The 24,618-nt window shown below is 37.5% G+C and overlaps 1 protein-coding gene across 1 annotated transcript in view; it reads right to left on the bottom strand.

The window, feature by feature from the left end:
• LOC149065153 (glycine receptor subunit alpha-2-like) overlaps positions 1 to 24,618 on the bottom strand; it is a 56,718-nt gene that overhangs the window by 17,611 nt on the left and 14,489 nt on the right. The window contains exons 2-3 of the mRNA XM_089254464.1: positions 6,116 to 6,459; positions 5,480 to 5,547 (exon numbers count right to left, since the gene is read on the bottom strand). Of these exons, the coding sequence (XP_089110590.1) occupies positions 5,480 to 5,547; positions 6,116 to 6,459 (412 nt within the window). The remainder of the gene's footprint in view (positions 1 to 5,479; positions 5,548 to 6,115; positions 6,460 to 24,618) is intronic.

Here is a 24,618-nt window from a genome sequence, read left to right as displayed (position 1 = left end):
TGTATATTGATCCATTTGATAATTTACACTGCGTAAAAAAACTCACACATGCCAATTCCTGATGCCTGTTATGAGTCATATAATGTTGTGTTTTAAATTTGTAAATAATAAGTTTACATCTAACTAAACATTTCGCCGTGGTTAAACTATTTAGTGTTTAGACAGTCAGACTAAAGAAACACATGAAATCAATAAATATTTGTTTTAGCTGTTTTTGAAGCTTGGGGTTTGAAGAGGCGTAGATTAACGGTTCCCATCATTCACGCTGAGGAGTTTAACCATACCTCCGTTCTTACATGTTGTCGATCGGCTATCGAGTCCGGACCTTCTTTGGTTCGAAAGTTCAGTTCTCCCATTACCAAGAACATACGGCATATATTCATTATATTCATTATACAGTAGACTCTCGGTAACTCAACACCCCAAAAGTATCGACAAACATGTCGACTTAAGCGAATGTCGAGAGTTAACGGGATTTCACTCTAAATTTTTGTCTGATCGCTTTTGTGTACGTAATTATACACATTCGAGCAATTCCATTAAATAACATGTTAATTCTCATTAATTTTGATTCGGAGTTGTTTCATAATATAATCGAAACGTATAAAAAAAATTTACCTCATGAAAAATAATCAAGTATATTTTTTTGGATGTGCAGTTTATCCAAAATAAATAAAACTTTTCACATTTTAAAATTTTCTATCTAGCTGCTTCAACAATTGTTCGAAAATCTGATGTTATCCATGCCTTTTTGTTGCCATCATAGCCCACAGGAAGAGTTTTAACATTTTTAAAAGCATGCGATTTTTTTTTTTTGATTTTCCGATAACTAATGGTTTTTATTTTTCCGACCCCTGAGAGTTTCCTACCAAGAGAACTCTGTCAAAACGATCTTTGTGTTTTTTACATCCTTCACATTTTTCTCCTTTGAAGGCAAGAGTATGGCAAAAACCGAAAAAAAATAAATAAACCGGTCTCATTACAATTAAACACATCTGTATCTTTATACCCACGATGAAAACCAAATGATACAGCGTCTAACCACAGGCTTTAGCTCTTTTTCTTTACTACTTTTCCAAGAAATCACTCCAAGAACACAACTTCCTAAGACTGCGTTCCGCCAAAAACATTCGCCGCAACAGGCAATGTCAAAAGACTCAATGGATGAAATTTTTATCCTTTTTGGATGTTGTAAATATCCACACTTTTCTTGACCATGAAAAGAATGAAAGACCTTTCCTATAAACGCCACGAAAATGATAAGCCGATCAAGAGGTTTCAAACATTCATTCTTCACAAGCATGCCCCCCACCCCCAACACATAAAAGAGACCCAACGTAGACAACAAAGAATCGAAAGATTGTCGAAATACCCACGAACAATGTTGAAGAATTCTTATAACTGGTAACACACGGGCAATAGTAAAAACCAGTCGTGGTAAAGGGGCAAAAATCGTAGTCGACTTAAGTGGAATTAAGCCAAACATGCGTCACGAAGCTCGTGACGTCACTGAAGAAGGCCATTTCACCTATTGCCATTGCATATAGCAGGCCGACGCATGCGATATCTTTACCTTTTTTTTGCAGTATATCCAATGGCAATAGGAGAAATGGCCTTCTTCATTGACGTCACAAGCTTCGTGCGGAGGCCTTGTTTTCTATAGGTGGTGTTGATTCAACTCGTAAGAGAAACGTGGGTTGTTCGAACCAAAATGAGTGACCATGCACTTGCATGCGCTGAACGTCATGCTCCCTTCATTTGTCCATGCCCCAATCCTGTTTAAATTGGTCTGAAGCAACTCCCAATTCCCTATAGCTTTGATTTTGAACTCTCTATCGCCACATTTTAATTTGCCCTGTGATTTATTGTGAATCGAGAAGTCATCCAAGTCAGGGGTGGGTAATTTCCAGTCTATAATGTTATTATTAACCATAATTAACCCGCATTCCCGCCTACGTAGTCTGGGAGTAAAAAACCTAACCTGAGCCTAAACGTCCCAGACCCCACTCCTATTCAGATGAATCCCATCCCGACGAAGACATCTGGCGGCAAATGTACGAAGCTCCAAGAATGTGATCCCCCAAGTGATAAGCAAATTTTCTTGAGAAAAATTGAAATGGTGGAACTTACTTCTATATCCCTACTATCCCTTGGCCGTACTGGAATCACTGCCACATCTGAACTCCCCTCCCGAGTGCATAATAGTAAGCCCCGGTACTCTGACAGACTCACTAATATCCGCTCGTACCTGATTCATTCCCACCAACAGGATTATTCGTAAAGGCAACTTTCGACGATGAAAAACGTCTCGAACGTTGCTACGAACAGCGCTCGAAACCCCGAAAATCCCTACACACCTGTAGCTTCTTCATCGAAATGTGGCTCGACGAGATGTTGGCCAGTTACAACCGTGCCCTTTAAAATCCATAACTCTCTCCCGTAACGTTTCGACTTCGAGTTCCAACCTTGCCCTATCAAAACACCCCTTACACTTGAAACTATCAGGCACTATCCCCCTAGACCAAGGAAACCTCCCGTCGCAAGCTCTATACAACACCAGTCGAGGTCGAGGCATACCAACACTATTGCAAAATAATTAGACACTAGCACTTGAAAAAAAATAGGATGAGAAACGTTAGTAGAAAATTAAAATAACATAAAATACATTACAATGCAAAATATACGTAAAAGATTTGTACGAAAAAATTAAGTAAAATAAAATGCTTACGATAAATGATGAAGAAGAAATATATATATATATATATATATCCAACACACCCCTATATATATATAAAGCATTAACAGACAAAGTACAATTTATACTAATTACTATTTACTATCTATTCACTAAGACCAAAATAAATGAAAAACAAAAATTATTGAGAATATCCGGGAAAAGGTATACGCTATTCGCTAACACTAACGCCCAAAAATCCACGAAATTATATCAAAGAAGCGGGGAAACACATAAATGGCGGGAAACTAAGAACCAGATATTCCCTCTTATACGAGCACGGCAAAGAAATTGGTTATCGACAAAGAAACAACAATCACCTGGTGAAAGTACAATGGAAATGAAATGGGAGCGAGAAAAAAAGTTTCAGTCGATCGAAAATACACAAAGAAAATTAGAAAAGTTGAGAGCAATAAAAAAACACTTATAGCACATCTAACAATGTGCAGTCCGAAAAATTCGGTGACAAAATCAAGCTAAAGAGTAAATTAAACACACAAACTAGGAAAATAAAGAAAACACCGCAGAGTATTACCCAAAAAATATAAAAACACACCAAATAAGATTCACGAGGGCAAAGAAAAACACAAAATGGCGCACCGACGCGATAGATAGTCCTTCGGTAATCCCTCACAACGGTTCCGGATATACCTACTGATATTGATTGGCGAGCGTAGCGTGGTAAAAGCACGTCTGATCCCTACCTTGGCCAAGACGAGAATGATATGTATTAAGAAATACTTTTTGGATTCAATTCAACCCTCCCCCCCCCCCCACGAAATTTTGTTTACATATGTAAACGAATACTCGGATTAAGTTTTAGATTGCAAAAATTCTTTTCATATTAAATGCATTCACTTTTATATAATACCATAAACACGGGCTACTTAGGCCCTGGTTCTTCTTTGTTCCAAAAAGGATAAAATAATAAAACGTATTATACTTACTGGAAAAAAACATTTTTGGAGCTAGTTTCTGTAGTTCTACAAGGACGCACTAAAGAAGTCTGTCTTAATAGCATAGGCAGAGATAGACTTTAAAGTCTGGGATGGGAGGCACTATGACGATTGCTGGGTTGGCAGGATGACGATAATGTGAGTTCATATATACGCATATACATTAGACCAGCAGGCTACACCTTTGACGCTGGTCATGCTCCCCCTCATATCTCCGCCCATGCTTAAGTGCATCATGGGCCCCTGGACAAAATTGTAATAAATCTGTGCCTTCTAATTTACATGCTTACTCTCTAAAACCAGAACTCTTTTTCCCTCTGAGGGGCCCGCGGGAGCCCATGCGTCAAGACGGCACTGGTAGGTGACGTCTTCAAAAAGTTTTGAATAAACTGTCACAGATTCTACTCATCAAATAAAATACAAAATACGAAATTTCATTGTGAGGCCGTGAGTCTGTTACAGAAAAGACTGTAGTTTAAGATATTTTCTCCCATGGATTAGTTACCTTATTGTTGGTGAACCACAATCACGGAGTACCTAAAATCTATGGGATCAAACCACAAAATGGTGGGTTTAGGCTGTGTAACCTATGTGGACTCACGGAGCGCCGAATTAGGAGTGAAAGTTAAAAATAATTATAAACATTGCAAAAAAAAAAAAAAAAATAGAAAAAAAGTTATGCAAAAGTTTAAACCATAAAAGCGAACTGAACTCAATGATTCGCAGAGAAAACTGTGATTTTTGATGCATTTCATCAGGCTGGGAGCACAGCAGCGAGTTTTCAGGATTATTTTACTGGTGAAGGATTTTTGTATTTTCGTGTATTTGCCTTATTCGTTGGAGTCTTCTTAATATTCTTTAGATGTTCCGAGAATGTTCTTCCTACTATTATTATATCGTCCAAGTATGCGATGTAAAACGGTCTCCATCAGCTGTTCGAAGGTAGCCGGAGCATTGCACAAGCCGAATGGCATGACCTTGAACTGCCACAGTTCAAAGTCATGCCATTTTTTTCCCGGTCAAGAGGACCGTCATCTTTTGTTAAATACGGGTAAAACGGTTTTCCCGCATTTAACGCTGTTTTTTCCCCAACTTTCCTCCGTTTTTTGAATTAGAATATCTCAGTGAATATTGCACTTAGAAACGTGGAAGCTTTCTTAGTTGGCACCAGAAGAGACCGGGCAACAATTTTCTAATTTGTTTTTTTTGGCACACGTGAAAGGTATAAAAAGTTTTTTTTATATATTAATAACTACACAACCCCTTGCAACATGAATGACATATATCTGAGTACCACACGTTATTTGGATACTTTTTTTCTAATTGGAAATATGCCTCTCTAGGACCAACGGTTCGCCAGTAAAATGCCATACGCCTTGTTATCTATGCACCCTGTATATGAGCAGCAGCCTCGATAGTTTTATTAAAAATAATTTTTTCGTAATGAACTCCCAGCTGTAAAAAAGAGAAAGGAACTCAGATGTCCAAGATAATAAAATTAAATGATAGCTGTATCAAAAAAGACAGAATTTGTGAAATCAAATCAATCCATAATCCAGTAGTTCCCAACTTTATTGGTACGCAGAGCCCGTTTTTGGAATCAATATCCATAGTTATTGGCCTATGCTTGGGCTTTTTTTCACTTATGCGCGAAATATTTACTGATTCATTTCAATTTCCTGAAGCAGCCGTGGAGCACCTGCAAAGTGCACGTGCAGCCCTTAGGGCCCCACGGAGCACAAGTTGGGAACTATCAGTTACATTAATCTATGATATTTCATTCTCTCACCATATGGGCAGCATTCACTGGTCCAAGTGTGTTGATGTTGATGTTCACATTCACATCGGTTGGCTTGTCTAAGTGAAACAACAATGGCATTGAGAATTTTATAAATTGCAATTAAATAATTGCAAATGAATGCATAAAATATGTGATTGATTTAGACGATAGAAAACGTGTCGAAAATACGATACTAGAGGTCAATGGGGATTCGTCAATAATGCGACGAGTTTGACAGTTGTTTCTCGCATTGACATCATAGCAGTTACACCCTCGATAGATCGTCGCAAATGATTTCGGACGACCGGGAAAGGATGTGTATATCCATCATTACGTGGTGGGGTAAAAAACATTAATATATAATTAATATTTGTTTAATGGTATGAAAAAAATATTTTTCTCTTTCGCAAAAAAAATTTCTTACGCAATAATTTCATAGTTCTAACCTTGGAATCAAAGGCCACTCACACAATAAAATTATGTGTGGGTGTGTGTGCGTGCACCAACCCCAATTTTCTAAAATAATACATTTATCTAGGTGAAAATTTTTCTCATCTGTCCCACTGTATCGGAAAACACAATTATTTATCTCACACAATGTACACTCTATGGTAGACCCCTCGTGATCTAATCAAAATGTTTTACCTGTCCCATATGTTGGCCAAGCTCTCTTGTCGTAGTTGTCGAACATCGTGTCCAAGAACTCCAAATTTCTTACGTGTCGCTTCTTTCGGTTTGAAGAAATATCAACATGTTTGTTGTAGGACGGACGGTGATCAGTAGAAAAGTAATACTTCGCCATTTCATTTGAGTTTCTATCTATGTCATACTCTTCCCTCTTCAAATCAGCGTCGACCCTTTTATGCATGAGTGCAGCGGAATATCCATCTCTACTAAGTACTGTCCCAAGCGGGGACATCTCATCATTGTCATGTTGTTTGCTCGAAATGATCGAGTGTTTTCCATCACCCTCACGCTCTTCGTGAACACTGAAAGTATAAATAAAAATATTTTATCTTTTCCGTATACATTTGCAGTTTTCGAGAAAAAAAATTCATCTTGCAGACATAATTTTGGGATTGGTATTCATTCAGTTTTGAAAAAAATTACATTGTTTTGCGATATTACCAGTTTATTCAATCAATCAAACTTTATTCTTTATTATAGTTCACACAAATTTGGGGGGAAACAAAAGATGGCACACTACTTGTATGATACACACATTACAAATTTTAAAATGGATGATGAAATAACTACAGTATTTCAACCTGTATAAAGAATCATGGATGTAAAGTTATTAAAAATGTTAGGGGTGTGAAGCTTGGGCTCAATATAACGGAACTTCGTTTATACCACGTGTCGTACAAACAAGATTTTTGAGTGTTGCGAAACTCAAAACAGGTAAACGAAAATCGTTTTACTGAAGACTGATGCATTTGATATTATTGATTTCTGTTTTAGATGCTCTGTTTTTCGGTATAAATACCACCCTCACTCTCTTCCACGAAACGAAAATACACCGAGTTGTAAACATTTATTGAATAACACATGCAATAGCGTTGGAAAAGGTTGGTGGAAATGTTTAATAATGTCATTGTCGATTCCGTTAAAACCTGGGGACTTCCCTAGTTTCAAATTTTTAACAACACTATTTACCTCATCAAGCGTAGAAGGCACATCATCAGCCGTTTCGAATGAAAGTGCAGCATCAGACCGGATGGCTCTGCATCATCATCGTCATTTCTCTGGTCTGCAGGGAAAAATTTATCAATGATTGCACTGATGGACTCTCCATTCGTTGCAGTAAAACTTCCTGGATACAATTTCAATACCAGATATTCCCACAGTCCTCGAAAAGTTATTTTTAATTGATTTATAAATTTTTCTTCAAACATTATGAGTATTAATATCAGACAGAAATCTTTTCTAGGAGGTTTAGTTTTGCTTCCTTTAATTTTATGTTATAATTACAATCACCCCCCCCCCACCCGTATGCGCGGTTTTTTTTTTCTTTTATTAGAAATTTCAGTTGTGTGTGTTTAGGATGGCTCATTTTTCTAGTGCTGCTGATAATGCTTCGAAAAGGGGGGAAAAAGTGAAAAACACAAGAAAAATTGGATATATTGACTATGCTTGGCGAAAGTAAGTCAATTGCTGCTGTGGCCCGCCATTACGGAATTAACTAATCTACGGTAAGATATATCAAGAAAAAGGAATCTGAAATTCGAGCAACCGTTGCTGTAGCTGCACCTTTGTCAGTGAAAACTTTGCATCCATCGCCTACAGGATCCATGTGTTTCTCGTACAGAAAATGCTGTGTTTTTTTTTTTTGTTGGTACAAGATTGCTACAGAAAAGGAGAAAAAGTTTTACTGTTCTATAAAGAAAAGGGCTGGTGAAACGTTTTTTATGCGCGTAAAGGGTGGTTTCATAGATAAATAGATAGAACCACTCACAACCCCGGACTGATGCAAAATAACTTACTTCCGTTAAATCAAAAAAGAGGCAGGGTTATGTCGGAAAAAGTTAGCAAAGATTTATAGCAGTGCCCTCGCCCCCTTCCCCTGCTCGCAAGTATCAAATCACTCACATCTTTCAACCCATGAAGACAGCTATATCGATGTAACTTGCAAGCCATTTGACTGAAGTGTATAGCTGAACCCAATGACTAGAGAGAAGAGTTGCACGTGCGCCTAGTGTCACATAAGGGCCGGAGACCGCAGCCTGGGATTTCAAAAGAAGTGTGGAAAAAACTTGTGAAACAAGTAAGAAGTCGGCATGTTGAAGTGGGAGAGATTTGGGAATGGTCCAAATACTCGATGATGTAAAGAAGAAACGGCAAACAGAAATCACATTGTTCTCTCAGAAAACATCGCCAACAATCGCTGCACCCCTCTTTCATATTCCCTTCTACCTCTGTGTCACCCTGCTCTTTATCACGATGTTCACTAAACAAGATATATGAAAAAAACTATGGTTTCGTTTATTCGCGGATATCCGTATTCGCAGTCACCCCCGGAACGTAACCCCCGCGAATACGGGGGCCGACTGTATATCCGCTTTCAAGATATTTTCACTTGTAGATATCTTTAATAAGCAAAATGTTTTCTCTGAAATCTTCGCCTAATGGCATTAAGCTGCTTTCTCAAAGAAATTTCAGCTGTCCACCAGGGAACAATATGTTCTTTTATTCTCTTAAAAGAGATAGAAGCATTTGCTGCACTGATGATTAAGTCATGGAGTCTCTCAACTAAAACCTCCAATAGTTCAGGATTAAAACAACCACGTAGACTTCGAACGAAATCCTTTTCATAAAATGAGCACAAAGGGTTTTGAAAAGGCTCCACTTTGCTCTCTTGGTGTCAAAGAGTTTCGTCATCAAAGGAGGTAGCGGATCTCTTCTGTTTGAGAGAAGATCAGACATTGAATCCATATCTGAAATGATCTAATCTATGATTTGTCATAGAATTTCTTCTCCGACAGCGGTGACATCGATATTACTGCTCCCTTGAGTACCAACAAAAGTTGGACCATAGTCCTCATTTACAACGAGATGCCATGTGCAAAAGAAGTTTGTGAATATGAGTCGTTTAGAACCAGTATTAGAGCTGTGCCACAGATTTGATTTACTATTGACATCCATTCCCCAAATAAGTCGAATAACATTCATGCTCTAGAGCAGTGATTCTCAACCGGGGGGCATATGACCTCAGGGGGGCCACGGATGAAAATCTCGCAAACGGGGAGCCACGGCTACTGATACGGCGGCCACGAAGAAGTTTGTGGAATTAAATTTTTTTTAGTCACTCTGACTAAAAAAATATTTAATTTCGAACAAAAAAATGCATAGAATATATTTTTCGCAATTTTTCCCCTATTCAAGTAACTTTAACATGAGGAAGCAAATAAAAAAAGCGTTGCATGCAATCTCGGTGGGTTTACGACTTGCGGGTGACAGTAGGCCCTGACAAAAACTATAGAAGAGGTTTAAAGCAAAATGGAGTAACTGTAAAGACAGAAAGTTGTGTGTGTGTTCGAAGATTTTTCATTCAAAGAGGGCTGCCATGAAGAAAACAGACAAAGATTTGTTGCCCATTCATTGACATTCTTTTGAGTGCTGGTAGTAAATGCAATCCAAGAAGTAGATGGGTGAAAAATGAAAGCTTGTAAAAAACCCCCATCGTTTTCATGCAATTACAGACGGATAGCCATCTAGTTTAGCTCGAAGCTATCTTCAACCGGCACTGAGTGGTCTGATCATTGATCATTTTTGTCGCACCACGGTCATTTTCTGCACACGAGGGCTAATTAGACCGGGACCTACAATTTATTGCCGATTCCGAACGGTAGGCTTGTTTCTTATACTCATCGAGAGGTTGGTGCGCTAACCCCTCGATGGGGGGACTCCCTGCGGTAGCAATTTTTTGCTGCGGTCAAGTCGCCATTTTTTGTTGTAACCCCCTATGTCAGGAAAGTTTTCTGACAAGCACGAACCGGATACCGAACTCGCGGCACCTCTAAACCTGAGTGGTCTGATGGGGAATATATTTATAAAAACCGAATAAAGAATGATTGCTCTGGGGTATTTTTTTATGAATATTTGGGGAGGGGGTGTGCCAATTCATTGCCTACACTGAAAAGAAATAAAGTCGAATTCAGTTACTATAACTAACTCCAAGAGACCAAATCATATATGAGGAAAAATACCCGCGAAATTAAATTTTTTTAAACTACATTGCTGTATATCAAGAAACTGTAATTGCATAAATTTGCTGTTGTGTCTCAATCGCAAGTGTTCATGTCATTCCTTTCAATTTAACAGGAAAAACGTGATTTTAAACATTTTTAAGACGGTCTTAACGTCAATTGATTTGCTGATCGGTTTCCATATGCAATCCAAGCAGATAATGTATTGGGACTTCCTCTAAGATTGACACCACATCTTTAAAGTATTTTTAATCTATACTGTAATGCTTCCTATTAACTGCCGTACTATGTAAGCCTGCTGCTGGCCTACTACTGGCCTGCAACATCCCAAATAATTTCAATGCAATTTTCCTATCCTGCAAGAGCAATGTTGTGGACATTAGAAAAAAAATTCTTAAAGGGCGTATGACCACATTTAAAGCAATTTAAATCCGTTTATTTGAGACTCACTGCGTCTGTTGATTTCTCAGAAAAGTGCAATAAATTCTCACGTAAGTCTTCACTTTGAAATGTCAGTAACCGGCTGAATATATCTCTTTGTATCTGTCAACCTAAAATTTATGGTTTTTAATGTTGATAATACGAATGCAAAACCAATTCAACGACGCATTTTTCACAATCTGTAAAAACCTCGTGGATTTGATCGATGGAAATTATGTCTAAATGCCAAAGATTTGGAGCTCGAGTCAAAATGAAAATGTCAAATAATTGAAATTGTGCTTCGTATAAATGAAATATTTTAATATTGAAAGAGCTACATATAGTGGTTAATCGTAACCATAGTCAAACGTCTCATAAATGTAAAATTTTGTCATAAAACTGAGAGTGAGGCCCGAATCCCCCTTGCGCACAAGTGGAATTTCAAGGCATTTACGCACAACCCAGCCCCTCTTGGCCATTTTTCTTTTTTTCTCGCCACTCTTTCTTCCTTTTGTTTCCGTCCGAAATTTATAAAAGTAAAATGACATAATCACTATAAAAAGGACTGTTTTCAGATCAAATTGCAAAAGTTCAATTACTTTAGTGGAAAAATATCAGATTTTTTGGTGGGAATAAAGTCAACCCCCATTATAATGAACTCCAAGAGACCGGAGTAATAAAGAAATTTCGTTACAAAGGAATTCCAGATTTTTATATTGTTCCTATGTAAACTTATCCGGGGCATTAGAAAAGTTTTCGTTAAAACGATATTTTTTTTCCGTTATAACGGTATTCGTTAAAACGAGAGCCGACTGTATTTCGTCTCAAATTATTTTTTTACGTGTATATATATGCAGACTGCATGAGTAACAGGGCGTATGGCACTTTACTGGCGAGCCGTTAGTCTTAGAGACATGCTTCCAACTATAGAAAAAGTATCCAAATCACGTGTCCAACTCAGATGTCATTCATGTTGTAAGGGGTTGTCTAGTTATAAAATAAAAAAAAGCAAATTTTTATACCATCCCCGTGTGTCAAAGAACCCAATTAAGAAGTTGTTGCTCTGTCTTTTCCGATGGCAACTAAAATAATTTCACGTTTCTAAGAGAGCAATTTTCGCCGAGATATGCGAATTCAAAAAATTGAGGAAATTTGGGGGAAAAAACAGCATTAAATGCGGGTAGAATGGTTTCCCCGTATTTAATAATATTGTTTTTTTCCAACTTTCTTCGAATATCTCAGTGAATATTGCACTTAGAAACGATGAATTTTTTTGTTGGAGACCGGGAAACAACTTTCCAATTGGGTTTTGGGGCACAGGGTGTCCACATAAAAAGTTAATATTTTTATTTTAATAACTATATAACCCCCTGGCAACATGAATCAAATATCTGAGTACTACACATTATTCGGGTACTTTTTTCAATTGGAAGTATGCCTCTAGGACCAATGGTTCGTCAGTAAAATGCCATATGCCCCGTTACCTATGCGCCTTGTATATTAAATATAGTACAGACTATTATGTGAAATTGTGTTGGTTTAAGCCAACTAGCACGTTGCTTCGTCCGCCTGGAAGAGAGCGGTCACATTATGAACCAAAAAGCCACTTGAAGGTAACTTGTCATCCAACGAAGTATCAGATTTTCACCGTATCGAAATTGAAGTCAACAAACTGATAAGAGGGGTTTTCGGATTTGCTGACTTTTGATGACAAGGAGGGGGGGGGGGGGTTTCGAAGGCTGCTTACGTCATCAACCACCCCTTTTTGAAGATATGAAATATTCTAAGCTGCTGACGGGGGGGGATCAGTGTTTTGCTGACAATAAGGGTAAGGGGGTCAAAAATGGCTGAAAATATGCTTACGTAATATTTGAATGGCCCCTTATTTATATTTTCCGATGGGCTTTAAATCCTGATAATGAATCATTATTATGTTCACATGAAAAGTTTTGTCACTGCGTTACGCAATGACAAAACCCGTATATATCGGGTGACTCGAAATGTTACGCCGTCCGCCAAAGCGGTTTTTTTTTTTTTGCTTTGTAGCATTTGCCGCGAATTCACAATGGCACTAACAATTTTAAAAGGGAATTAAAATTAATTTAATACTCTAGAATACTTCAAGAAATTCATTTTTAAAAATATTGTTGGTGCTGCTACCTACTTTCAAAATTAGAAGTGCCTTATGTGGTGATGGCGAAGCTGGGGTATAAAAAACTAAATTCAGCTTCGCTCCTTGTAAACAAAACTTATAAACTGACCTTAAAGATCAAACTTCCAGTTCAGTAATTTTTTCAAGACCTAAGGAGACCTTTGTCCAAAACAAAGGACCTCCACACAAGCAGACGACAGGTAAGATCGTAAAAAGTGAATTTTTCCACACTCCACTTTATAGTAATGTGCTGCCATCTAATGTCAAATTTAAAAGCGACTAATGTGGTGATGATGAAGTTTAAAGTAAAAAAAAAACTATATTCTTTATTCCGCTCAGTTCCTTATAAACAAAGCTCATAAACTGAACTGGAAATTTAAACTATAAGTTCGGTTATTTTATTTGAGCATAAGGAGACGTCCAAAACAAAGAACCTCTTAATGAGCAGACGACAGACAAGAAGTCGGTTTGTTCGGTTCCCTATAAGCTAAGCTCACGAACGGAACTGGAAGTCCAAACTGCCAGTTCAGTTATTTTCTCAGGACACAAGGAGACGCCCAAAACAAGTAACCTAGAGAGAAGCAGACGACAGAGATTATATATTACAGGAGGACGCATCCAGCCACCGCGACTGCAGCGACATCAAATGCAAGGAAATCACGTCACTCGGTCAAAACAAACTTCCCGCCTGGCAATTTCCCCGTAGAAATGTACAGTTCGGTCTCTAAATATTGGGTTTTAAGGATTAAAAAAAGGATAGAGAACTCATCTAAAGGTGAAAAAAGATTACATTATTTATTTCATTAATACTGGAATAATTTCTTTCATTAATACTGGAATAATTTCTTTCATTAATTCTCTGGATTTTCCTTCATTAATTCTCTGGATTTTCCTTCATTAATTCTCTGGATTTTCCTTCATTAATTCTCTGGATTTTCCTTCATTAATTCTCTGGATTTTCCTTCATTAATTCTCTGGATTTTCCTTCATTAATTCTCTGGATTTTCCTTCATTAATTCTCTGGATTTTCCTTCATTAATTCTCTGGATTTTCCTTCATTAATTCTCTGGATTTTCCTTCATTAATTCTCTGGATTTTCCTTCATTAATTCTCTGGATTTTCCTTCATTAATTCTGAAAATTTCCTTCATTGATTCTTGAATTTTCTTTCATAAATTTTTGGAGTAATTGCTTTCATCAATTCTGGATTTGTTTCTTTCATTAATGCTGGAATTATTTCTGTCATTGATTCTGAAATTATATCTCATTAATTCTGGAATTATTTCTGTCATTGATTCTGAAATTATATCTCATTAATTCTGGAATTATTTCTGTCATTGATTTTGAAATTATATCTCATTAATTCTGGAATTATTTCTGTCATTGATTCTGGAATTATTTCTGTCATTGATTCTGGAATTATTTCTGTCATTGATTCTGGAATTATTTCTGTCATTGATTCTGGAATTATTTCTGTCATTGATTCTGGAATTATTTCTGTCATTGATTCTGGAATTATTTCTGTCATTGATTCTGGAATTATTTCTGTCATTGATTCTGAAATTATATCTCATTAATTCTGGAATTATTTCTGTCATTGATTCTGGAATTATTTCTGTCATTGATTCTGGAATTATTTCTGTCATTGATTCTGGAATTATTTCTGTCATTGATTCTGGAATTATTTCTGTCATTGATTCTGGAATTATTTCTGTCATTGATTCTGGAATTATTTCTGTCATTGATTCTGGAATTATTTCTGTCATTGATTCTGAAATTATATCTCATTAATTCTGGAATCATCTTTCATTAATTTTGGAATTATCTCTTTCCTTCATTCTGGAATTATCTTTCATTAATTTTATTATTATCTGTTTCATCAATTCTTTCACTAATTTTGGAATTATCACTTTTATCAATACTGTAATTATCTCTTCCATTAATTCTAGAATATTTTCTTCCATTAATTCTAGAATATTTTCTTCCATTAATTCTAGAATATTTTCTTCCATTAATTCTAGAATATTTTCTTCCATTAATTCTAGAATATTTTCTTCCATTAATTCTAGAATATTTTCTTCCATTAATTCTAGAATATTTTCTTCCATTAATTCTAGAATATTTTCTTCCATTAATTCTAGAATATTTTCTTCCATTAATTCTAGAATATTTTCTTCCATTAATTTTGGAATTATCTCGTCCATTCTGAAATTATTTTTTCATTTATTGTTTTAAACTCCTATTTATGCCATAAGAAAATAACGGGGGAATCGTATTTGTTTTCGCCGAGTCACGTGATGTTCCGACGAAAGATGTTGGGGGACGCAGTTCTCAGCACTGCCAAGACGGAGACCGCTGACGTCATACTCTCCCCAGTAATATAAGCTCGATGGAGGCTTGATTTATATACTGTTGGTGCTGCCATGTAATCTCGAAATTTCAGGCAACTCGTGCGATGATGAAAGAGGGAGAGATAGAGAGTTCTTTGTTATTTTTTGGCATAAAATGTTTTTATGAGACGAAAATTTCAACGCACACAAAATTCGTTCATTTGCAAAAATCGATTTTATGTAGAAAAAATAATTATTTCTTTCCACAAAAACATTCGGACAATATGGATGATCGAATAAATAAGTGAAAATACGGATTGTGTGGTCTTCAGATAGGGTTACCAGATTCAAAACTGAAAAAGGAGGACGCCTGGTGTGAACCTTAGGAGGTGCCGTCTTAACGCATGCTTCCAACACCCCGGGCCGTGCCCGAAGGTCCTCAAGAGAAGAGGTGCCTCAGAAAAAAAGAGACGTAGTTGAATTTTTCGAGAATTTTTCAGCTAGGGCCTCCAAAAAATCCTTTGGCTCGGGGGCCTATGGTGCTATTACGACGATCCTGCCTATCAGCCCACTCTTGTGGGGGTCCATGGAATTCTAGTGCTTGATTCCTTTACTTCTATTAATTTACATTAATTAAACAAAAAATGCAATAAAAAATTCGAAAAACGATCAATGTTATCAAATCGCAACGTATATTTGATAAAGAGATGATGAAGCGCTTTAAAAGCCTGACAAAAGTTTATGTCTGTTCAATACGGTTCGAGCCACAATGAAGTGTCAGCAGGTGGAACACGTGCTAGTTATTATTAATAATTTATGAATTTTGTAAAATTAATTTAGATGTAATTCCCTCTCAATGGATCGTGTTTGATTACGATCCAGACCATCAACGCGTACCTGAAATAATGAAAAAAAAAATGAGTGTGATAGAATTCGTTTTTTTCGTGAAAACTAAATAACCCCTTCAAGATTTATGTTCGTAACTCGAAAAGTTTGTAAGTCGGGGAGCAACTACATAAAAAAATTTTAGAGGGGGGGGGCCACAAATTTTTTTCTTTTTTTGCATTGGGCCGTGAAATTCTCCTAAGCCCGGACTTGTCTCCGATTTTTGAATTTAAATATCTCAAGGAATAATGCAGTTAAAAACATGTAATTTGTTTGTCTGGCTCAGAAGAGAAAGAGCAATAACTGTCTAATGGGAAGTTAGAGGACGGGGGGGGGGGAATCATATAAAAATTTCATTTTTTATTTTGTGTACACTGTATTTTCATCCTCAAAACTCGTACAGGGTAATTTCTGGTCACATTTTGAGAATTTTTAAAATTAGAACCATACCACTACGACGAACGGTTGATGATATAAAGGCTGTAACAACACTCCAAGGAGAAAACATTGAATCTTAGAATGGCCATAATATTACCAATAAGTAGGGCCGGAACTAGTTGTGGGGAGCAGGCGAGTCTGGTGCCCCGGGCGCATTAAAAAGGGGGCGCAGATTTAGCCATTCAACCTATCCTTCAGCATTACGGGGGGGGGGGTGCCTAAATGAGTGGTTGCCCCGGCTAACCAAGTATCCAGTTGCGGCCCTGCCAGTAGGTATCTTATTTCTGACGAATCACCGTTATATATAGTGGGTATTTTTTATTTTTAGATACATTCTCAAGTTCGTAATTTACACCTGGTAGCATTTCTTTTACTTCTATAGATCAAACTATACAGTTGATCTACTAATGACCCACAAAAATCATGTCCTTATTCTGTAGAACTTGGTTTACTGCATGAGCCCATCTGGGCACTTCTGGCAACCAAGTGACAATTAGATCTAGTTCCGATTTTCAAGAGTAAATATGCAAATAGGTAGGTAGGAATTTTTAGCTATAGGTAGTAGTGCCTCTCTCAGAAAAATCGATTTGTATGTGGGCGTGTGATAATGTTAAGAGATAGCCCTGGGTGTACTTTATGAAAATTGTGAAAAGCTAATCGAAAAACTCAGCAAAATAATGTAGTCTAGTTTACAATATTATTAGTTTCTCATCTTTTGTGCCATCCTTGTGATAATGATCATCAACTATTACAATCAAGTGTTCTTAAAATTTTAGGATCTTCTGTCGGATGATCGATGTTGAAAACAAAAAATCGTGCATTAAAAGAAATACCATATGACATCTTTTTTGTGCTACGCCTTTTGTACTGATGCCCTGAGCACGTGCTTATTTTGGTCAATGGTTAATCCGTCCCTGTGACTACTGCGTACATGGTTTCTCTGGAATATGAATGTTTCAAACAAATATTTAAATATTTTTCACACGTATTTTAGTTCATTTTTTTAAGTTTATAGTAGGGCTACAATATGAACCTATATCCTTGATACATGTATTATTGTTGAAAACGATGTGAAAGGTTGAACTTTTCAATTGTGATTCATTTGTGTGGCTACTCCCTCATTACTACTTTTATCCGCATGAAGAGAATAAAATTAATAAAACTGCTTGCTACCACTTTTTGCGATTTTTATCACTACAGGAATGCGTATTTTGGAAGCTACAACAGACATTCTCTCAACGAAACCATTTACACAAAAATAAACTAATTTGAAGTAATACAAATTTCATCCATGATGAATTTTCCTACATGTGTAAGCGAAAGAGGGTTCTCATACTAGGGGATTTCAATTACCCAGGTATTGATTGGGAGAACCTTTCATCTAGAGATGAAAGAGACTTTCTTAAGTTGGTGCTCGAAAATTTTTTGTATCAGCATGTATCAGAAGCCACTAGGGGCACTGCTATTTTGGATTTAGTTCTTTCTAGTTCTGAGGATCTAGTTGAACATGTTTCGGTGGAGGAAGAGTTTTCTTCCAGTGATCATCGTATAGTCAGTTTTTACTAACTTTTCCTTGGGTAAGGTTGATAACAAAAGACTGGTTCCTTGTTTTCGAAGAACTAACTTTGATGTTTTGAGAGGAAGGTTAGCGGAAGTTTTCAAAGACCGGTTGGAATCAGTAGGGGTGGTAAGTCAATGGGAAGAATTTAGTACGAAGATGTCCTCTGTTGTGCACGACGTTATACCCTTTGTTCGAAAAGGGCGTGTTTGTACATCGCACCCTCTATGGTTCACGGATAGCGTGCGTAACCTTTATCTTGAAAAGAAAAGAGCATTCAGAGAGTATAAAAGTGGACAACGTGACCTATCATTGTTTACTGATAAAAGAAGAGTGTTGAAGAAAGCGATAAGGGATAGTAAAAAGGAAGTTGAATCTAGGTTGGCAGATAACATTGGCTCTGACCCAAAATCATTTTTTCGATACGTCAATAATGGATGTAAGGGGACGGTTAGCCCCCACTCTCGACAGGAAGCTCTAGGTTGGACAGCAATGTAGGCATGTGTAGTGCTTTCAATGACTTTTTCGCGTCGGTTTTTAATGGAGATAATGATATTCGATATACGGGTGTTGCATGGAGTAATAAAACCCTCAACAATATTCAAGTAGAAGACGTGGAGGTAATAAATCTTCTAAGAAATGTATGTGCAAGCAAAGCACCAGGACCAGATGATATCTATCCCAGGGTATGTGCTAATAAATTGTTGGGGCCAGTCGCACAGATATATAGGAGCAATGTTGCTGAGAGTATCGTCCCAAGGGATTGGAAACTTGCTAATGTTGTTCCGATATTTAAGGGTAGTAGAGAAGCTGTGTTCAATTATAGTCCAGTGAGTTTGACGAGCTCCCTCTCGAAAATTTTGGAAATTATCATCAAAAGGCAGTTTGTGAAGTGGATAAACGAGAATTGTCGAGTATTGTTGAGAATTGAGACGAGTATTGTCGGATAATCAGTATGGGTTCAGGAAGGGGAAGTCATGTGTAACTTACCTCCTTTGCTTCTATGATCACGTGGCTAAGGCTTTGGGTAAGAGCAAAAATGTAGATGTTGTCTACCTTGATTTCCAGAAGGCATTCGATCGAGTCCAACATGGACATGGTCCTCTTGAAGCGTTTACACGAGATTGGAATTTGGGCAACTTGCTGAATTGGATAAAAGAATCGTGGTTAAGAGATAGGTCGCAACTAGTTATGGTGAACGGGGAATTCTCCGGTTGCACAGGTGTCACAAATGGAGTTCCTCAAGGAAGTATCCTTGGCCCCATACTTTTTTCACTTTTTATCGATGAGATTACTAGTAAAGTCGCAGATAATGTGAAGCTAATGCGGGTAATCGGAAATCAATGCGATAGGGAGTTGCTCCAGACCAACTTAAACAGGATTGCAGAATGGACAAATGAATGGAGCATGACGTTTAGCGTTGATAAGTGCATGGTCGCTCATTTTGGTTCGAACAACCCACGGTTCTCTTACGAGGTAAATGGTGTCACTATCCCGGATGCAACTTGGGTCACCGATTTGCGAATTCTCATTGACGAGTGGCTTAGGTTTTCTGAAAAATATTCAGCGGTGGTCAAAAAATCGAATAGAATGCTTAGTTTCATTTTTCAAAAAAGTCTCTTCGCGTTCTCCTAAAGTCATTCTTCCGCTTTTTCGAGGCTTAGTTCGTTCTGGACTGAAGTATGCTGTAAGGTTTTGGAGACCATACCTGCACAGGGACGTAGACTTGGTTGAAGGGGCGCAGAGAAGAGCTACGCGTGTCCTGATTGGCACACGGGGTTTGAGTTATGAAGAGAGACTTCATTTTTTGAATATGTTTACATTGGATGAACACAGGTGTCGAAGAGATATGATCGAAGTATTCAAAATTTTCAATGGGATGGATAGGATGGACCATGAACTTTTAGTACACCGGCAATCGACTGCTTTTACAAGGGGACACCAGTATCGATTGGTGAGGGACAATGCAAGGCTATGGTGTCGCAGGGAATTTTTCTCTAATAGGGTTGTTAATAAATGGAATAGCTTACCCCGGGAGGTAGTAAATTGTAACACAATTAACACGTTTAGAAAGACATACGATAAACATATTGGGGTAAATCGAGAAGCTATCCATTCCTAGAATAAGACAACCATAGGTATTCTTTATGGGCATTGTATAATATTTTATGTATATATTGTTTATAATTTTTGTTAATTGCATTTTTAATTGGGTTTCTGTATTTTTGAAATATATGACATCGGTATTTTTATGGGCATCTTTTTCTCAGCCACCTCGTTGGGTATTTTGCCTGTTGTGGCGTTGTATTTGTATTTATTTGTATTTACAGTAACTTGATGACATTATGTCGTCTTCAAACACAGAATTGAAATTGATTGAAAATAATTTATTCTATTTTTTTTTTACTCTATTCTATTACGTTTATTTTGCTCTTTCGTCATTTTCATAAATTAAAAATTAATCAAATTAAATTCAAACATATTTATATACTTCAGACAATTTTTGAATAACCATCTTCTAATGGAAAAACAGGGGGGGGGGAGGGTGTAGAAAATTATTCATGTTCGCAATAGGGGGGGGGGCATAGGAATGAGAATTTGTTGAAAGGGGGCCATGGACAAAAAAAGGTTGAGAACCGGGGGTACGCGAAAAGAAAATGGTAATGGCGGCCATCCATCTAAAAAAGAACAAAATAATTAAAAAACATTAAAAAGAATTTTTAAAAGTAGGTAGAGGTTTTTACTAACTTTTCCTTGGGTAAGGTTGATAACAAAAGACTGGTTCCTTGTTTTCGAAGAACTAACTTTGATGTTTTGAGAGGAAGGTTAGCGGAAGTTTTCAAAGACCGGTTGGAATCAGTAGGGGTGGTAAGTCAATGGGAAGAATTTAGTACGAAGATGTCCTCTGTTGTGCACGACGTTATACCCTTTGTTCGAAAAGGGCGTGTTTGTACATCGCACCCTCTATGGTTCACGGATAGCGTGCGTAACCTTTATCTTGAAAAGAAAAGAGCATTCAGAGAGTATAAAAGTGGACAACGTGACCTATCATTGTTTACTGATAAAAGAAGAGTGTTGAAGAAAGCGATAAGGGATAGTAAAAAGGAAGTTGAATCTAGGTTGGCAGATAACATTGGCTCTGACCCAAAATCATTTTTTCGATACGTCAATAATGGATGTAAGGGGACGGTTAGCCCCCACTCTCGACAGGAAGCTCTAGGTTGGACAGCAATGTAGGCATGTGTAGTGCTTTCAATGACTTTTTCGCGTCGGTTTTTAATGGAGATAATGATATTCGATATACGGGTGTTGCATGGAGTAATAAAACCCTCAACAATATTCAAGTAGAAGACGTGGAGGTAATAAATCTTCTAAGAAATGTATGTGCAAGCAAAGCACCAGGACCAGATGATATCTATCCCAGGGTATGTGCTAATAAATTGTTGGGGCCAGTCGCACAGATATATAGGAGCAATGTTGCTGAGAGTATCGTCCCAAGGGATTGGAAACTTGCTAATGTTGTTCCGATATTTAAGGGTAGTAGAGAAGCTGTGTTCAATTATAGTCCAGTGAGTTTGACGAGCTCCCTCTCGAAAATTTTGGAAATTATCATCAAAAGGCAGTTTGTGAAGTGGATAAACGAGAATTGTCGAGTATTGTTGAGAATTGAGACGAGTATTGTCGGATAATCAGTATGGGTTCAGGAAGGGGAAGTCATGTGTAACTTACCTCCTTTGCTTCTATGATCACGTGGCTAAGGCTTTGGGTAAGAGCAAAAATGTAGATGTTGTCTACCTTGATTTCCAGAAGGCATTCGATCGAGTCCAACATGGACATGGTCCTCTTGAAGCGTTTACACGAGATTGGAATTTGGGCAACTTGCTGAATTGGATAAAAGAATCGTGGTTAAGAGATAGGTCGCAACTAGTTATGGTGAACGGGGAATTCTCCGGTTGCACAGGTGTCACAAATGGAGTTCCTCAAGGAAGTATCCTTGGCCCCATACTTTTTTCACTTTTTATCGATGAGATTACTAGTAAAGTCGCAGATAATGTGAAGCTAATGCGGGTAATCGGAAATCAATGCGATAGGGAGTTGCTCCAGACCAACTTAAACAGGATTGCAGAATGGACAAATGAATGGAGCATGACGTTTAGCGTTGATAAGTGCATGGTCGCTCATTTTGGTTCGAACAACCCACGGTTCTCTTACGAGGTAAATGGTGTCACTATCCCGGATGCAACTTGGGTCACCGATTTGCGAATTCTCATTGACGAGTGGCTTAGGTTTTCTGAAAAATATTCAGCGGTGGTCAAAAAATCGAATAGAATGCTTAGTTTCATTTTTCAAAAAAGTCTCTTCGCGTTCTCCTAAAGTCATTCTTCCGCTTTTTCGAGGCTTAGTTCGTTCTGGACTGAAGTATGCTGTAAGGTTTTGGAGACCATACCTGCACAGGGACGTAGACTTGGTTGAAGGGGCGCAGAGAAGAGCTACGCGTGTCCTGATTGGCACACGGGGTTTGAGTTATGAAGAGAGACTTCATTTTTTGAATATGTTTACATTGGATGAACACAGGTGTCGAAGAGATATGATCGAAGTATTCAAAATTTTCAATGGGATGGATAGGATGGACCATGAACTTTTAGTACACCGGCAATCGACTGCTTTTACAAGGGGACACCAGTATCGATTGGTGAGGGACAATGCAAGGCTATGGTGTCGCAGGGAATTTTTCTCTAATAGGGTTGTTAATAAATGGAATAGCTTACCCCGGGAGGTAGTAAATTGTAACACAATTAACACGTTTAGAAAGACATACGATAAACATATTGGGGTAAATCGAGAAGCTATCCATTCCTAGAATAAGACAACCATAGGTATTCTTTATGGGCATTGTATAATATTTTATGTATATATTGTTTATAATTTTTGTTAATTGCATTTTTAATTGGGTTTCTGTATTTTTGAAATATATGACATCGGTATTTTTATGGGCATCTTTTTCTCAGCCACCTCGTTGGGTATTTTGCCTGTTGTGGCGTTGTATTTGTATTTATTTGTATTTACAGTAACTTGATGACATTATGTCGTCTTCAAACACAGAATTGAAATTGATTGAAAATAATTTATTCTATTTTTTTTTTACTCTATTCTATTACGTTTATTTTGCTCTTTCGTCATTTTCATAAATTAAAAATTAATCAAATTAAATTCAAACATATTTATATACTTCAGACAATTTTTGAATAACCATCTTCTAATGGAAAAACAGGGGGGGGGGGGAGGGTGTAGAAAATTATTCATGTTCGCAATAGGGGGGGGGGCATAGGAATGAAAATTTGTTGAAAGGGGGCCATGGACAAAAAAAGGTTGAGAACCGGGGGTACGCGAAAAGAAAATGGTAATGGCGGCCATCCATCTAAAAAAGAACAAAATAATTAAAAAACATTAAAAAGAATTTTTAAAAGTAGGTAGAGGTTTTTACTAACTTTTCCTTGGGTAAGGTTGATAACAAAAGACTGGTTCCTTGTTTTCGAAGAACTAACTTTGATGTTTTGAGAGGAAGGTTAGCGGAAGTTTTCAAAGACCGGTTGGAATCAGTAGGGGTGGTAAGTCAATGGGAAGAATTTAGTACGAAGATGTCCTCTGTTGTGCACGACGTTATACCCTTTGTTCGAAAAGGGCGTGTTTGTACATCGCACCCTCTATGGTTCACGGATAGCGTGCGTAACCTTTATCTTGAAAAGAAAAGAGCATTCAGAGAGTATAAAAGTGGACAACGTGACCTATCATTGTTTACTGATAAAAGAAGAGTGTTGAAGAAAGCGATAAGGGATAGTAAAAAGGAAGTTGAATCTAGGTTGGCAGATAACATTGGCTCTGACCCAAAATCATTTTTTCGATACGTCAATAATGGATGTAAGGGGACGGTTAGCCCCCACTCTCGACAGGAAGCTCTAGGTTGGACAGCAATGTAGGCATGTGTAGTGCTTTCAATGACTTTTTCGCGTCGGTTTTTAATGGAGATAATGATATTCGATATACGGGTGTTGCATGGAGTAATAAAACCCTCAACAATATTCAAGTAGAAGACGTGGAGGTAATAAATCTTCTAAGAAATGTATGTGCAAGCAAAGCACCAGGACCAGATGATATCTATCCCAGGGTATGTGCTAATAAATTGTTGGGGCCAGTCGCACAGATATATAGGAGCAATGTTGCTGAGAGTATCGTCCCAAGGGATTGGAAACTTGCTAATGTTGTTCCGATATTTAAGGGTAGTAGAGAAGCTGTGTTCAATTATAGTCCAGTGAGTTTGACGAGCTCCCTCTCGAAAATTTTGGAAATTATCATCAAAAGGCAGTTTGTGAAGTGGATAAACGAGAATTGTCGAGTATTGTTGAGAATTGAGACGAGTATTGTCGGATAATCAGTATGGGTTCAGGAAGGGGAAGTCATGTGTAACTTACCTCCTTTGCTTCTATGATCACGTGGCTAAGGCTTTGGGTAAGAGCAAAAATGTAGATGTTGTCTACCTTGATTTCCAGAAGGCATTCGATCGAGTCCAACATGGACATGGTCCTCTTGAAGCGTTTACACGAGATTGGAATTTGGGCAACTTGCTGAATTGGATAAAAGAATCGTGGTTAAGAGATAGGT

Source organism: Pholcus phalangioides, unplaced genomic scaffold (genome assembly GCF_987345545.1).
Source record: "Pholcus phalangioides strain wild (caught in Gottingen) unplaced genomic scaffold, Ppha-v1.0 ptg000041l_1, whole genome shotgun sequence".
Classification (NCBI taxonomy): domain Eukaryota; kingdom Metazoa; phylum Arthropoda; class Arachnida; order Araneae; family Pholcidae; genus Pholcus; species Pholcus phalangioides.
Note: the sequence above shows the minus strand (reverse complement) of the source record. Positions and strands in the feature narration are given on the sequence as shown.